This window comes from Schistosoma mansoni, chromosome 1, assembly GCF_000237925.1.
Source record: "Schistosoma mansoni strain Puerto Rico chromosome 1, complete genome".
Lineage (NCBI taxonomy): Eukaryota > Metazoa > Platyhelminthes > Trematoda > Strigeidida > Schistosomatidae > Schistosoma > Schistosoma mansoni.
Genome location: NC_031495.1, coordinates 2,368,365 through 2,384,705, shown reverse-complemented (window position 1 = coordinate 2,384,705; position 16,341 = coordinate 2,368,365). Strand labels below are relative to the sequence as shown.

The following is a 16,341-nucleotide window of genomic DNA, read 5'->3' as shown; positions in this document are numbered from 1 at the left end:
CAACTGATAAATGACATCCCAATGTATGATTAATACAGTCCAATAATTAATTTTACACACAACAACAAATTTACCATTATCCCTCTTGTCCAAAAAAACAATAATTACTATTATTAGTTAATCATAGTAACCGGAAAGAGGACAAATTCTACTCTAATGAATATGAACACGCACACACGTACACATGTACATTACAAACAATTTCAATGATCCATTGCAAAGTTTGCCAAAATATACATTTTAGTGGTTGTGATTGAAAACAAAACACATCATGCAAAATACCATCACTAAATTTCATGAATGCCCTATTTATAATAAACTGTAAATGTTATTTAAATAATTCCATTACTCTTAATACGTAAAATGTTACCTTCCCTTTAGGTAATCTGTGCTGCTCTTATATGACAAATAAAACCCATACACACATATACACACATTAGACAAGCAGATAGATGATAATGTCAATGTAAGAGGAAGAAGGAAGGTAAAATACTTATTCACTTAGTTGAACATGAACAACAAAACCAATAGGAGATTGCACATTTGTAATTTGATTATAAAACTAACATTAAATACAATGAGTGTTTATTAATTTTTTTTGGCTGAAGTGAACAAGAAAATAAAAACTTTTGAAATACAACACTTAGTAGAAGATTAGATAAAATAAAAAAGAGGAACATTTATTCGAGATTGTATTCGAGACTTTTCTTTGGGAAATGAGAATCTGTTCTAATTTATTCAGGGAAAAATGAAGTGTACAAACACTTCAAAGTATTTCAGTATGGAGTCTTGTAGAGTAACAATATATTATCCAGAACTTTACCTATCATGCCTTTATAACTAGATACTTTAGGATGGATTCAACATTTTTGGTTGGATTATTTAACCGCAGATTGACAGGTTGATCTGATCAGGTCTACCGGGATATCCGCCCACTTTCTGGGGAACCGGACAGATCTTTTGGTGACACATAGGACTCTGGTTCATTTAAACAAAATGTAACTAGGAGACAATTCAAAGGTAGATTAGACATTAGTTGTTTACCAGATCATATACTCTCTGGGTTAAATGCTTTTCATAGTGAAACCTGTTACAGATTGAGACTTTACGATTTCTGATGAAGCGAATTGTTGACAGTTAAAATATAAGGATGTTGGTCGATAGATGATGCTATTGCAATGATATGTTGAAGCTGAGTAGTGACTGTTAGCGAGGCTGTATTGTTGATTAATGATTTGAGATCAAATACAAGACCACTAGCTATAATAACTTTTTCTATGTAATAAAATAACATGCTTATAAGCAAAATATGTGCACAAAAACATGATAAAATGTCATCGGCAGCTGGAGAAAATTAGCTTGCAGATTATTCACTTTCTAACTGATTAAGACCTGATTGCCAGGGCCAATTCTTGCCCGTCATATCACCTGCCTCACGAAATGATGTAAGATCCTTCTGTTAGAACACTGGTGAAAAGGTGATATTTTGACTTGCTTCATGAAGTCTTCAATTTCGCTGAAAATCATTGTTTTGTTCCTTCTACAGATTGCAACCGCTTCATCAACATAAAATGTAGGATACTCCACTATCATTACCTGATTACCAAGAAGAAACTGAACACTTGTCACACAATTCGATTTTTAACGATGTGAGTACCCAAAGTAGTTTAATGCTTTACCTGAGGATTTTTCCACTTCTTGTCAGACTGTTTGATGTGTGGTTTGCGGGAACAGATCTGATGTATGTGCTTTTAACTCAGTTACACATTGAAAAATCACAAATGGAGGCTCTGAACTTTAAATAGAAGAATTACTAGAAAATGTTGACTGCGATGCTACGACCGGATTTGAATTGGCACTGACTTCAAACCATGCCATCAACTTTGTTGTATCAATGCTTACAACCACTTCATTCTCGCACGAACTGAGCCTTCTATCTATGATGAATTCTTTTCGAACAGTATTTGACCTTTGTTAGTATGTCCAGATTTTTGACTCAAATATTTTGTATTTTTGTAAGTTCCATCTGTGATTGAGTCAACAGAACACAATGATTTCCATTCATGCATAGTAAGACATTCTGACAACTGATTGTTATTTCATTGTCACTGTTGTAGACCCCTATACTTACAAGATCAGTTTGTCAAACCGGTTTTATTATCGTAAGTACCAACTAAGTCACCACATTTCCCAGTGATTAATATCTAATTAAACATTTCAACATGATTTCATGCTTGTACTTCGTTGTTACCATCATTTTAACAGATTGTTTAATATGTTTTTTCATCCCGTTTTCGTTTAGTTTGAACGATATTGTGGTGTGTGCTGCTGATATCGACAGATATAAGTAGTAGGTATCATCAATCGAAAGTGAAATACCTGATAGCAGAAGGTTAAGATCAAAGAGAAGAGAACGAGAACAGAGATTTATTGGTGTGGGAAAGAAGAATTTACTGTATGGTTCTGAGGTTTTGCTAAGACATTTTGTAATTTTGTGTTGAAATACATTTGGTTGTCACAATTGATTGATCACTGGGTGGTGATCAATGTCATGCGTGTGAAGTCCTTCTGAGTGTTGATCGAATGCTATCGATCAAGTTGGTTGTCCCCACTTGTGTTCTCGTTCACTACAATATTATGTATGGTTTATGCATGTCTCAGTTTTATTACAACCTATAACTTGACCCTACTATTCTTAATTATTTACTTAAAAGTAAAACAGTATTATGTAATGAGCTTGATTATAATCGCTATTTAATGATAATATTCTAATACAAATAAGTAAATTTTTTTTAAAAAAAATTGTTCTTTCGCAACAATTACTATTCGTTGTACATTTGAATAAATAGTAATGAAATACATATGCACACATTAAATATTAAAAGAACTGATCAATACGAGATGGTAATGAAAAAAAAGAGTAATAAAATTTGCGAAATTTAACATTTAACTTGGCAGTAACTGTAAAATTCCGAATTGAGCTCGATTGAGATGGGATTATTTTTATTATAGGATATTATCGATTGAAGAACGATTAAAAAGTTTAGCGAGCGATAAACAACAATCTTTTTTCTACCTTACAACTATTCAAAAAATGTGAACCCACTATCAAACACATAAGATCACTAGGTGCACAAACGTATTATAAGCACCATTCGCATGATACGCTCAGGAGCTCATTATGAAACATTAAGCAACGGATGCAGTGAATCTTAGGTTTACGTACTCAGCTTTGTGTCATGCTGTTTGGATAGGAACTAAAGATATTACTCCGATGGTGATATGTTCGTACACCAAGACACTATTTCGCAACTCCCACTTCAATACAGTGAACGAGACTACTCCTATTTTCACTATCCCGCTAACCACAGTATGAAGTCCAGTTTCGTAATTAAAGCTTTGTGGATGATGGCCCCAGAAGAATTAAAAATACATATAAGTTAATCCGTTACATTATTCACTCAGTCAGTCAGCTACAACGTAGGACCAGGCACACATATGCATCGGTCAAAGTTGCCATACCTCGTTATCACAACAAGATGTACACCGAATTCATAGTAGTTAATTTAGTGGTGTTAATATATAAAAGAAAAGTTGTTTATGAGGATATAGTACAGAAAGGAAGACAGATATGAAGCAATTTTAATCTCAAGGTTTAAGGGAAGATAATGAAAGTTGATCTTACATTTTTCCTCACAGGTTGTAATTAGGAGCTTCGCATCCCCAACAGCTGGTCAAACTATGATAGGTGTTGTGCTATTTAAACCTGAGACCTAATATTTAAGTACAAAGCCATAGTTTTACAACAAGCGTTCTTATCGTACAAATCTCTGTTACTAGAATTTGACGTAGTTTAAAAAGGGGAGCATGTGGCGGAACAAAATGCACATAACTTTAGTTAAAAGCAAAAAGGAGTTTTATATCCATAGTTTAGTAGATGAAGTTCAACTACCAGTTTCCAGCGCTACCACGTAAGGTAGATGGATTACAACTTTTAATCTTAAACTAAAATATAGGTGTTTAGTACCTTTACAAGTTATTTTTCACCATAGTACTAAATTTGTATGAACATTACGGAATTAATAGTTGACACAAATGAAAATAATACCAGTTGTACAAAAGAGAAGTGCCAAGTTATTCATAAGGACAAGCAAAAATGGGATAATTAGTAGAAAGTCCTGAGGGAAAAAACAATTGATGTCATTTTGATGTTGTAAACTTGTATGATATTGTAAGCAATCATTAAGAAACAATGCTAAGTTACTTAGTCTGCCCAGAGGTTGCGATGCGGACTTGATCGACAGAATTCAATCATCACTAAGGTCGAAGCAAAACTATATGGACTACCATTCGTTGACTGATTAGTGTAAATTTGTATGGTTTTTATCTCTAAATCAATAGTTTCAATCTATCTCACTGAATGATAAATATGGAGAAATGACAATTAATTACTCAGTAGATTTCAAATGTAACTGATATCTTGATGCTGTGATTGAGATTGTTTATCATGATCAATTAATGTAGTTATTTTGGTGGAATCTTCATTGGTTTAGGTCCAGCCTTAACAAGAAGGTAGGTTGGGAGTGTTAAGAACATAAGGAGCAAATATAATATCCGAAACAGAGGTTTTACTGTCGACTGTGATGGCATTCATGTTTTAAGTGGTATCAACTGTCTCCAAAGATGACGTTTTTTCAGGAGGAAAGAATGTGTAGAAAGTGTTAGGCCCAGAATGGCACGCTCACCACCGACTTCTAACCGCGGTGGAAAATGTCATCAACTACTCAACCGTATCAAATAAGAAAACTTCAATTTTCGGCAATCTTTTAGCAGTACTCGAATTAATCTCAACCGCTAACGTAGACTATTCTTGGGAAATAGTTTGAAATATTGGTTGTACAAGTTGATATTCTTAGTTTAGTCATATTCCTTCCAGAATCTCACTTGATTTTAAGTACATGTGCATCGATGTAGTTTAAGATCGGGTTTCTTATTAGTAAGGTCATTTTCTCGTGCTATTTCTGTCAAGAAATTAATTCCAAGTAAATATTAGCAATTCAGATATCACAAACAATTTTAAAATGTCGATAATGCGACCAGATATTAGCATATTCTTGAGTGAAATGCCTGAAGAATATCCCGACAATTTATCTATCCAAGCGCCCCCAAATGCCCTGGTACGGCCGAGAGTGGGGAGAGTCCGCTCTTCCTCTCCAAATGCTCTCACATGGTCACGCGAATATATAGCCTCTGCCAGGGAAGTCCTTACTGCCTTCTCGTGGCATTACTGTTGTTTACGAAATTGAGAGGACGAAAAGCGAATGTCCGGCGCTTTAACCGGGTTGGTGGACATGGAAAGTTCACCTAGGGGAGTTGGAAAACCCTGATTCCAAACCAATGGTGCACATGGGCTGGCTCCAGTATCCTGAAGGAACAAATGGCGTATGAACCAATTGTTGGTCACCGGCTACCATGGGACTGCATCTCCTTACGATGCTCCACTGCCTTGTGGACTGGACCTTCAGGTCAAAGGCTCGGGGTGTGGCCGCTTAAGAAAACCACCTGCTTTGGTCTGGGCACCTGGACAGTATCACAGCCCTCACACAAATAGAATAAGATTTGCGAGGCGCATATTTATCTGGTGCTTTCTTGTACCAATATTTCCGTGTTTAAATAAATAAATAAATAATCTATCCAAGCCATAAACTTCATATTCATTTTAATGAACTGTGCATTGACAATATTTGTAGTACGCTTCAACTACATTTATTTAAGAAGTGAGGCTTAAAACCAGGTAAATACACCTGTGTTTGGCAAGAAAGTAACAAAACTGTTGCTTGGGCAATCCTGAGTCTAAACTCCATCCTAGTGCGTTGACAGTAGCGATTTTAAACTATATGCATATGTAAAGAACGAAGTAAGTTTATTTATTCATTGAAAAGAACGAAATTTCAGAGAAGAAAATTTTCGTTTCGATGATACCATTTCCTGAAGCTATACAATCGTATTTATAGGTGATTTTTACATGCAATAGTCTATATTAAAATAGAGGGATTTACAAAATTATCAAATATAGTCAAGCTTATTCAAGTGGAGGTCGATCAAAATGAAATGATGTTGTATATTATAGTCGAGATTGTCAACAGTCTTCAAGTAATTCATGTTATGATTTATAAATGTGTGTTATTTCAATATAATTAAGGTTTTCAAGTACTGAATAAAAAAGGTTGCATCATTTAACAAAGTAATTACTGATCATGAAGAGCTTATATTACTTAATAGTTTTAGAAGTGATAAAAGGTAATAATATGTGGAATAAAAGATATAGATAACTGTCTATCTAATAAAGGAGAGAAAAGTAATAATTAGCAATCATAATTTGTAAAATTTGAAAGGGTGCTAAGACCATGGGATAAAGGGAATGAACTTAGCTCTTATGGAAACAGAGTTCGGGTTTGAAACAGTGAATTACTATAGCCTTAAGTGCACATAACTTACTTATCCAAACCTTTTCTAAGCCAGTTCTTTTTACTTTGTAGAGTATTTTGAACATAAATTCGAGTGGTGGGTGTGACCTGAATTGACCATGTATTCAAGAATTGAGCTACTGATTGATTTACATACCTTTTTAAGTAGCCATGAAGAGTAGTGCTCGGATATTCGTTTACCAAGTGCACGCTTTGTAAGACCGATGTAAAGTTGTGAATAGAGAAGTGGAATTCGATAAAAAAGTCTCTTTCTTGATACATTGACATTGGTTATTGAGTTTACGAAATAGGAGTCTGAAGCGCTATGTTTGCAGATATGACTTCTGACCGGTTGTATAATTTCCATCATCCATTTGGCAATAGCTTAGTATGGGGAATTACTCATACCCATTATCGGACGAAGAGGTAGATCTTTATTAAGTACCTTCGAGAGTTCATACAATCATAGGATAAAGGAACCCGATGGCCATAATGCCCGAATAGGTCGCCATCGATGACTGGCTCATTTTTTATCTTTTCTGGTTTTGTGGTCAACTTTAGTTTGATTTGATCGATGGCATATTTTTCTCTTTGGTTCTTTGGGGAACTTTTCTTCATCATTAAGAATTGAGGATAATTTGTTAATATAGTCCTTTCGGTCCGTAAGAACAATCCCAGCACCTTTGTCTAGACAGGGCAATGACAATTCCTTATTCTTTGAAAGATCGTTTAGTTGAGATTTACGCTGCTTAGACAGAAAACGCTTCATTGAGGCTTTTATGTTGACGTTTCATAGAAGCGATTAGCGATCGTTGATTTGGATTTCTTGAAGTGACTTTTAGAAACTGAGGTTAGGTCGTGTGTTTGTTTAATAAAAATTTCGAATTGCTTTCGTCAATGTTCGTAGAAGTATCACATCGAAACAACACACATTTATAAATCATAACATGAATTACTTGAAGACTGTTGACAATCTCGACTATAATATACAACATCATTTCATTTTGATCGACCTCCACTTGAATAAGCTTGACTATATTTGATAATTTTGTAAACCCCTCTATTTTAATATAGACTACTGCATTTAAAAATTACCCATAAATACGATTGTATAGCTTCAGGAAATGGTATCATCGAAAATAAAATTTTCTTCGCTGAAACTTCATCCTTTCTACATGTATTTCTTGCAATAAACTTAGGTTGTAAAAACGTGTGTTGTAACTAGTTATCTTTGATTTCATGTCATAAGCTTATCTAGCCAACAAGTAAAGGTTCTAAATCGTACTATGTGTGATAAACCAGGCGTATTACATAAAATAAGCTGAGGTTTGTACAACCAGGATATATTTTAAAAATATCGCTACGCAAATACATAACACAAAACAAAAAAAGACGAACACACATGATAGAAAATGTTAGTAGCATTTCATTTTGCTCCTTTCAAGATTCGAAACGTATCTTAATACCGCAAAATATGTTACCTACCTGATTATCTGGCTGACGCCATCCTACGATACGATAAGCATCTAAACCTTTTTGTTGTAAAATTTGAACCCATGAAAGTGAGCGTGTCCCACCACTTGGTAGCCATATTCGATCTTCAGTGTTAAACTGTAAAACATACGCTTGAGCTGAGGCGACTGGCGATTCTCTACAGTAAGACGGTAAAGGACATTTCTACACATAATAAACCATGAATTAACTTTGAAAACAACTTTTTATAAACCAAGACAAATACCATTATTGGACTTATACATAACACGAATAACGAATGCTTAAAACGTGTGATAAGATTACGAGTTGCATGCAAATAAACATGATAAATTCTAGTAACTTGGAAACTGGAAATTCCTGATAGATTTTATCCGTAATCATGATAGGAAATAACTGGCCATGAGCGTCTGTATTACTCTAAGAATCGAAACAATATCTTCAGAAGCAAAGTACTTACTTTTCCACTCTACTTGGCGATGGAAACATTCACTAAGGGAACTATGTTATATAAATCAAGCCTAAAGTATGGCCTCGATGCACACTAGATGTATAGAATATAATGAATATTAGGAAATCTTTATCTCAGGCTAGGAACGGAGATGCTTTGTTTTAGTGCCCCAGTTAACAATTGGATCATTATAATCTTAGATGCACACCAACTTGCGGAGACCCTTGAATCGACTCCACTTACAAGTCAGTTTGTTGATATGGATATGATTAAGTTTACTTAGTATGGAAAATTCACAAATGAACGCAATTAAACTAATCTTAGTGAATTCAGTGAAACCAGAAATTTACTTACTTTAACTCCCTGACTGAAGACATTAGATATGCATTTATATTCCTGGACGCTGATATATAGAGATTGATGACTTCAAAGAAATGAGGCTATAGTCAGTCGAGTCAGAAACGTGCCAATCCCTCTTTATTTATGCTTAATTTTATGACGCAATGTTCCTTTTGTTCGTTTTTATTTCCGCTCCTTCAGTTGCTTGCGTAAACGCTTTAGATTTCACGTTAATCTAAAATTGGTGTCACAGAAAAGGGCATAGGATTAAAATAAATAGTTAGGAGCAAAACAACAAATTAGTTACTGGGAACAAACTGATCACATTATAAAAAGAAGAAAATTTGAAGGGACTAATTACATGTATGTAGTTTGTTAGATGACCCTGAGATGTAAACCTCCCACCATTATACAAGCGACTTTAGATATATTAGCTTCAATTTTTAACACCACATGGAGATATGCACAAGGTCAGAATCAGTGCTTATTATTAACAGGTCTTATAATAATAAATTGTTTCAGTAAACCCAATTTGTTATACTTGTTGCAGTCCTGAACTCTAGTATTCCATGTGAATCGTAGAGCTACAGCGAAAGCTTTAATATAGATACTTTACGTTTTTATTGAATATTTTAAATATGGATAGGGATACCCATAAAATTATGTATCTAATAATTGAAAACCATCAACCCTAAACTATGCATGTTATAAGTAAGTGATCTACTACCAAACAGTCTAGCTTGTAGGGCCTGTGAAATGTCACTGGGTCGTAGCCAAATCACCCAGCAGTCAGATCACTGAATATCTAACAGTTTACCGGCATTTGTCAAACAAAAGAACAACCAGCATGCATTATGTAATTGACCCATATGGCTTTGGTCACACTATATTACTTGTACCAACTAATACTGATAGATTTCCTCAATGACGTGTAGCGGTAAATAAATGCCCATTTGATGCTGACTAAATTAGTTTTAATGAACTCATCTAGCTGAAAGCACTCGGTCAGGCATCCGTAGCACATCACGGGTGGTTACGCCGTGCTACGCAACCCCTTTCACTACTAGCCAGCTCAGACCCAATGTTCCTCGAAAATACCGATAGCCTTATAAACATATCTTTGAACTCCACTCCTGGCCTCTGATTTCAAAGGGTTGGTACGTTCCAACTACAAAAGGTGTTACTGGTTAAGGTGTTGTCAAAATCCAAGTACTCAAGGGATCTTTAGTAGTGAGCCCGATGTCATCTAGTACACATATTCGTAAACTGTATGTTCCTTTTTAGAACGTTATATGTCAATCCTTACTTTAATTTTTATATATCATGATGCTATTTCGTATCTTTGGATATTTCCTTCTCGTTCACTGGTATACTTTATATTCATGATGACCGAACAGGCTCCTAAATTATTTAAGATCAAGGTTGTTACGCTACCCTCATTTCACCTGGTGCCATTCTGGCCTGATAACATCGAAGCTTGTTTAGACATTGTTAACGTTGATTGGATGACCTATTCAGTGTACAATGAACCTGGAGAACCATGTACCTATTTATATTCGATAATTTTAATGTTTGATTATAATTCCTTGAAAAAGCTTGGACCAGATTGCCAGGCGAAACGTTAGATTTACTATAGAAATTCATTCGCTGAGATTTTACAAATATATTATTCCTATTTAATCGAGGCTTGGTTCTGCTATGTAGTAGCTGACTTCCGCCAACACGGTGTCAGACACATGTGCACAATTCCTTGCAGTAGTGAGGGCGCAACCTCGCGATTTCAACAGGTACGTCACACCTACTATGTTTACTAGTGATGTATCGGGACCTGACAAAACTTTGAAAAAGACTATTCGTAAGAGTGGAGGTCTAACAGACCGACAAGGGTTAGAACGAATCTTCAACAGCATGTAGCTGCATTATGGCTCACTGACAAACATGTCGTTGATCAACAGACTTTTGGCGAGGGCCTGTTTAGACTTTATTCTCTAAGCTTCCTCAACAGGTGCATGCAGTGTTCGTCTCGTTTCAAAACAACTCTGTAGACGAACTGGCCACATCTGCCGACTGGGTTCTGGAGGTCACCAGAACTCCAAGTATCGAAGTCTGTTTAGTCAACAAAAGACCTCGAGTGACACGATATGACGTCACAGAACTCTGTCATACTCTGACACGTTACATTAATATACGTCATCAATATGAGTGCATTCATACTCATCGAAGGAATGGGGAACCGGTCGTCACCCATGGTAAGAGATATGTGCACTTCACGTGAGTTAACGCAATCCCGTCCACTGGATCTACGTTTTTGCAAATGTTTCTATGCTAATCACTAGTACAGATCCGTTAAAGCATCACAATCTACTCATCGATATCAGAAAATAGAGGCCAGTAGATAGCAATACTAAATTATCTGTTTGTCTAACGTCATTTTTGGGTCACAAATCATCCCCAGTCACAGTAAGACACACGATGGATCCATACTACCAACAAATACTCGATAAGTGCACCGAGCTATACCAATCACAATCGAAATTGCCATGTGTAAACATCGATTTTGTAAATCTCATAACGACTATAGGACCACCTGTATTCTCAAAGACGCTCCAACTAGCTCCCGAAAAGCTGAGGTTGGCTAAAAACAAATTCGACCATACAGTAGATTTAGGAATCATTCGGCCGTCAAACAGCTCATTGGCATCTCCACTGCGCATGATCCCTAAAAAAGGACAGCAATAACTGACGTCCTACTGGTGATTATAGGCGACTGAATGAGAAAACAACCGTTATTTTTCGAAAATCGACTTCGCTTAGGCTTATGACCTAATTACCATGGCTGCTGACGACATTCCTAAAACCGCTATCATCACTCGCCTTGGACTCAGCGAATTTTTGCGCATGTCCCAAACAAACTTCCCAGAGATTCACTGATGACGTCTTTCGAGGTCTCAACTTCACACGTGTCTATGTCAGTGACTGTCTGATAGCAAGTTCAGGCAGCGAATCCGATCTCTAGTTCTGGATCTTGTCTTCGGACGATTACAACAACACGGTATCACTGTAAACACCCGAAAAAGTCAAAGTGTCATCGACTCTAGACTTTTTCGGACATTTAACTAATGTTTAAGACATCCCACCTCTGAATAGCAAAGTGGTGGTCATCATGGATCACCCAGAATCGACCACAACCAAGCAACCACACACGTTTAACGGTCTAGTACGTTTTCGTCGACGGTCCATGCCGAATCGCACGTCATGTATGAAACCATTAACCCAGCAACTTCATGGAAATGCGGGAACCATCAGAGCATATATCCTTGAAACATTCAAAAGCTGTGAACGCTTTCATAATGATGGTCAATAATTATAGTGTCCTTTTAGTAGATCGGTTAGTGGTTGAGCAAGTTCAGAAGAATTGGGTGTGAAGTATCACCATTCTTAAGAAGCATCTTATGGTTTCAGAAGAAAATTGTACTGGAAATCCTTGGTGATATTGCATCATTCGGAAAACTTTTGATGCCTTGATTATATAGAATATGACCAAAGAAGGTGAGGGGTTGTTTGCCGAAGACTATTTTAGTTGAGTTTATTGCTTCAAAACAGTCGTCAAACTTTTCAAAAAGCATTTTCAGATTGATTTACTGCTCGGCTTTGTTTTTGTCAGTAGTAGGCAGGCATTTTTATTCAGTCTCAGACAAATGGTAGGCGGTTTGCTAATTGACCTGGCACTCGCTCGAAGGTGTGCACCGCAATTATTAGGTCAAGAGATATACGGGCGAATCCAAATTATCCGAATGGAGATTTCCTGAATGTCATTAGGACGGACTGCGATGTGGTGATTAGCCCAGATGAGGTCAACCTTCGATAGAATGTTGACGTCGTGCAAGTTGCTAGCCGTTTGGCTACTCTTCTTACGTTGAGCTTGAGCAGATCACGCAATCACCATCACAGGTCACCTAGGTCGATGATCCAAGAGCTCTTCGGACGAAATAGCCTGTTAATGTGATGAGAACCGCTTCCTTCCTTGAGTCATGTATCCTTGTATAAGAGGGGTTCTTGGCTGCTGTGAATCACGAGAATCTTAACAGACCTACAGGAATATTAAGTTCTTAAATATAATATGATGATTCACGCTAACTAACCATGAAAAAACTCATGTCAGCATCTTATGTTTCTTCGTATATTGTTTCGCAGGATCAGTGATCTACTGGAATAGGGAGGGTCTTTTTATCGATGACCTCCGTTCTCATGAACGGGTTGAAGTACTACAAAGGAGTGAGCGAACTTGAGCACAAGTTCAGTTACTGTTTTTCATGCGGTAAACTTCATTCTAGTAATTCACGCGCATTTCATGGTACTGAATATTTCAGTTGTAATTAAGACACACACGTCAAGTTGGTGTGTAGGACAAATGTCGATCTTGTCTCTAGTTGTAATGCACCCTGTAATTCAGGCTGTATTATGTTTCGCGATTCCAACAGTTATGGCTTATCCACCTTTACAACATCGAGAAGTTGACTCCACAATGAACAGTTGAATGTGCTTTCTGTTGTTCAGATAATAAGTGATGTATTGGGTGGAGCAATTGTTTCAGGTTTAATTATTAATTGTTAGTTGCCTTGAGACAGCTAAATGCATTCCAAACACATACACTTTATTCTCTTCAACGTCAGTTATCAGATAAATATAATGCTTTTAGAGTGTACGCAGAATAAAAGTATATTGTGTTGCCATAAAATATCCAAATACAACATAAAGTAATTAACTGTACAGCAGATTTACTAGTTACTCGCCACGATCATACCGTCTACGATATTACATTATACAATACTATATAACACTAGGCCAATACAATGTTAACTTTAATTATCATCATAATTTCGCCGCATAAATAAAAGATGTTTTATTTATATACGTGACAGTGACACTCAAACATATCATTAATTATATTACTGTTTCTTAAACCAGCTCATTAATTAATTATGCCATGCTATTGTGGTGTGTGCTACTGATGTCGATATATATAAGTAGTATGTATCATCAATCGAAAGTGAAATACCTGGCAGCAGAAGGTTAAAAGGATCCAAGAAAAGAGAATGAGTACAGTGAATGATTGCTGTGGAAATAAAGGAACAATGCAGCCTGAGATGATTGATTGACATTTTGTAAAGAAAGTATTTACTGTATGGTTCTCAGACTTTACTAATATGTTCGACCATACACACTGGTACTCTCATTCAATACACTGTCATATCATATTTAATTGGCGTCCAACTTTAATTTTTACGTGTTGCTTATTGCTACTCAATTAATGCTCGAACACAATCATTAACAATTGTATTCTAAGAAGGGTTTAATTTAGTAGCTTCGTATTAATTATCACCAAACTTACCTTTGAAATTTCAATATCTGTACATTTTTATTATTTGTATGCATAATGAACGATCGAGGCTATAGTGATTAATTCAATTATGTTGTCGATTTCCTTATGTGCTGTAATCAAATTTGTATCTCGTATACAATAACTAATAACATAATATAATACTTTATCACATCACGTGCTGGCATTATGTTATTGTAGATCCCACACTCTAGGTCTATCGCTATCCAAATAAACAGATTGTCGCGTTACACCCGGAGTGAGACATACGTGGCCTAAATCCAACAATATACAAAACCGTCGACTGGTGTCCAGGTAAAAACATAAATAGAATAATGACAGCTTATAACTTCGGTCCATTTTTAAATTATGGTAATAATACATGTTACGCAGTAATATGGCGAGTAGGTAATCAACATTAAGTTATTTTGATTGACAAGTGATCGACAACAAATTCCACCTAAAAGTTGTTTGTTTTAAACAATCTTCAGATAACGACTATCACTCTCACCAACAAAATAATGGACATTCTTGTATGCTTTGTTGTGTAGTGACATCTCTGTTACGAAACATGTGCAAGCTTATTCCAGATGTTTAGGCAGTATGTGACTACTGAATCATCTCTACAATCCTAATAACTCTATTCTCTTCATAGGAACCTTCGGTAAATATAGTTTATTCATGTTTTTGCTAATAATATGCTTGAGCGTCCTATTATTACTAGGTGTGCTTGTACATGTCTGTTTACTCATAATATTATCATCCATTCCCTGTTCGCTGCTCACATTATTCATTGTCTTTTATGAAATATATTAACTCTGGCAATGAGTAATATTTTAAGAACTCAGGTTTTGCATTTTCGATTCTCCTGATTATTCGTCTGCACTGATGAATGGATGAAATCTATTTTTTCTTAAACACTCGTATTTGACTTGTGTTATTCCGCTATTTACTGCAGTGGCGTGCTTCGTTAACTGATCGCCTCGATAACCGTTATAATACTAATCTTAACGGTGTATAGAGTCAGAAGACAAAGGGAAGCGGCAACTACATTTTTATTGACAAATAACGTAGGCCAGAAAGCTGTGAGCACATGAGCGAACGTTAGCGAGCGAAACATACATGACACGTATTGGAGTTAGCTTACCAGCCATCAATTGAAAACTTTCTACCTTTCACTCATCTATTCTTACCAACAAAATTGCCCATGGACTATTTTCCTTCACACCAAATTACACAATTTTTGACAAAAAGCTAATTAACAATGTTTAAATGATTCAATATTCTAAAAATCCGTACAGTAAAAGATTTTGAAGAGTTCCCACCCCCTCCCCCACAAAAAAGTAAACAAACAACAGTCACAATTGTAATGTCAACAGTGTGAGTTTTGAGAAGAAAAAAAAAGCATGAATACGAAAGGAATGTTAGATATACCTGGTTGGTAAAAGAGACAAATAGTTGAATAATAAACATAATTAAGTGTATATACAGTAATAATTTATGATACATGTTCGTTTGTTTATTCATGTGACCATCATTTAACCATCAAATACAATATGTTTTACTTCTGTAGTTGAATCTTTACATAGTTCCATAACTTTCACTTTTTCTAATCGTTTTGCTTGCCATGATGGATGTAAACCAGGTTTAGATAATTCAGATATAACAGTTTCTGTAAGATTAGCTGTTGTTGTTTTATGCATTTGTAAATTATCTTGTTTCATTTTGTATGGAAATTTAGAAAAGTTTTGTTTTGTATGAGATTTATGTGAATTTACTTTTGAAGGATACTTTTTCATGTGTTGTTGTCTTACAAAACCTTTTTTCTATAAAATAATAAAGAAATATGATTAGGTTGACAGAAAACAATAATGACTGTCAGAATGACTGACGATTAAGGCAATCTATTTTTTAAAAAAGACGACAATTTATAGAATATTGAGACTAGATGACTTAACTGAACAATGCGTATGATTAGCTAACACTGTGGTGTGTGCAACTGATGTCAACAGATATAAGTAGTACGTGTTACCGATCGAAAGTGAAATGCCTGGCGGCAGAAAGTTAAGAAGATTGAAGAGAAGAAAACGAGAACAGAGAGTGATTGGTATGGAAACGAAGGAACAATCAAGTCTGAGACAATTGATTGACATTTTGCAAATAAAGTATTTACTGTATGGTTTTCAGACTTTACTAAGAGATTCGGTAATTTA

The 16,341-nt window shown here is 35.7% G+C and overlaps 1 protein-coding gene across 1 annotated transcript in view; it reads right to left on the bottom strand.

Annotated features, from left to right (window-relative positions):
* Smp_171040 (putative vasodilator-stimulated phosphoprotein/sprouty protein evh1 domain containing protein) overlaps positions 1 to 16,341 on the bottom strand; it is a 62,024-nt gene that overhangs the window by 34,956 nt on the left and 10,727 nt on the right. The window contains exons 5-6 of the mRNA XM_018792970.1: positions 15,694 to 15,954; positions 7,953 to 8,144 (exon numbers count right to left, since the gene is read on the bottom strand). Coding sequence (XP_018647529.1) covers positions 7,953 to 8,144; positions 15,694 to 15,954 — 453 coding nt within the window. The remainder of the gene's footprint in view (positions 1 to 7,952; positions 8,145 to 15,693; positions 15,955 to 16,341) is intronic.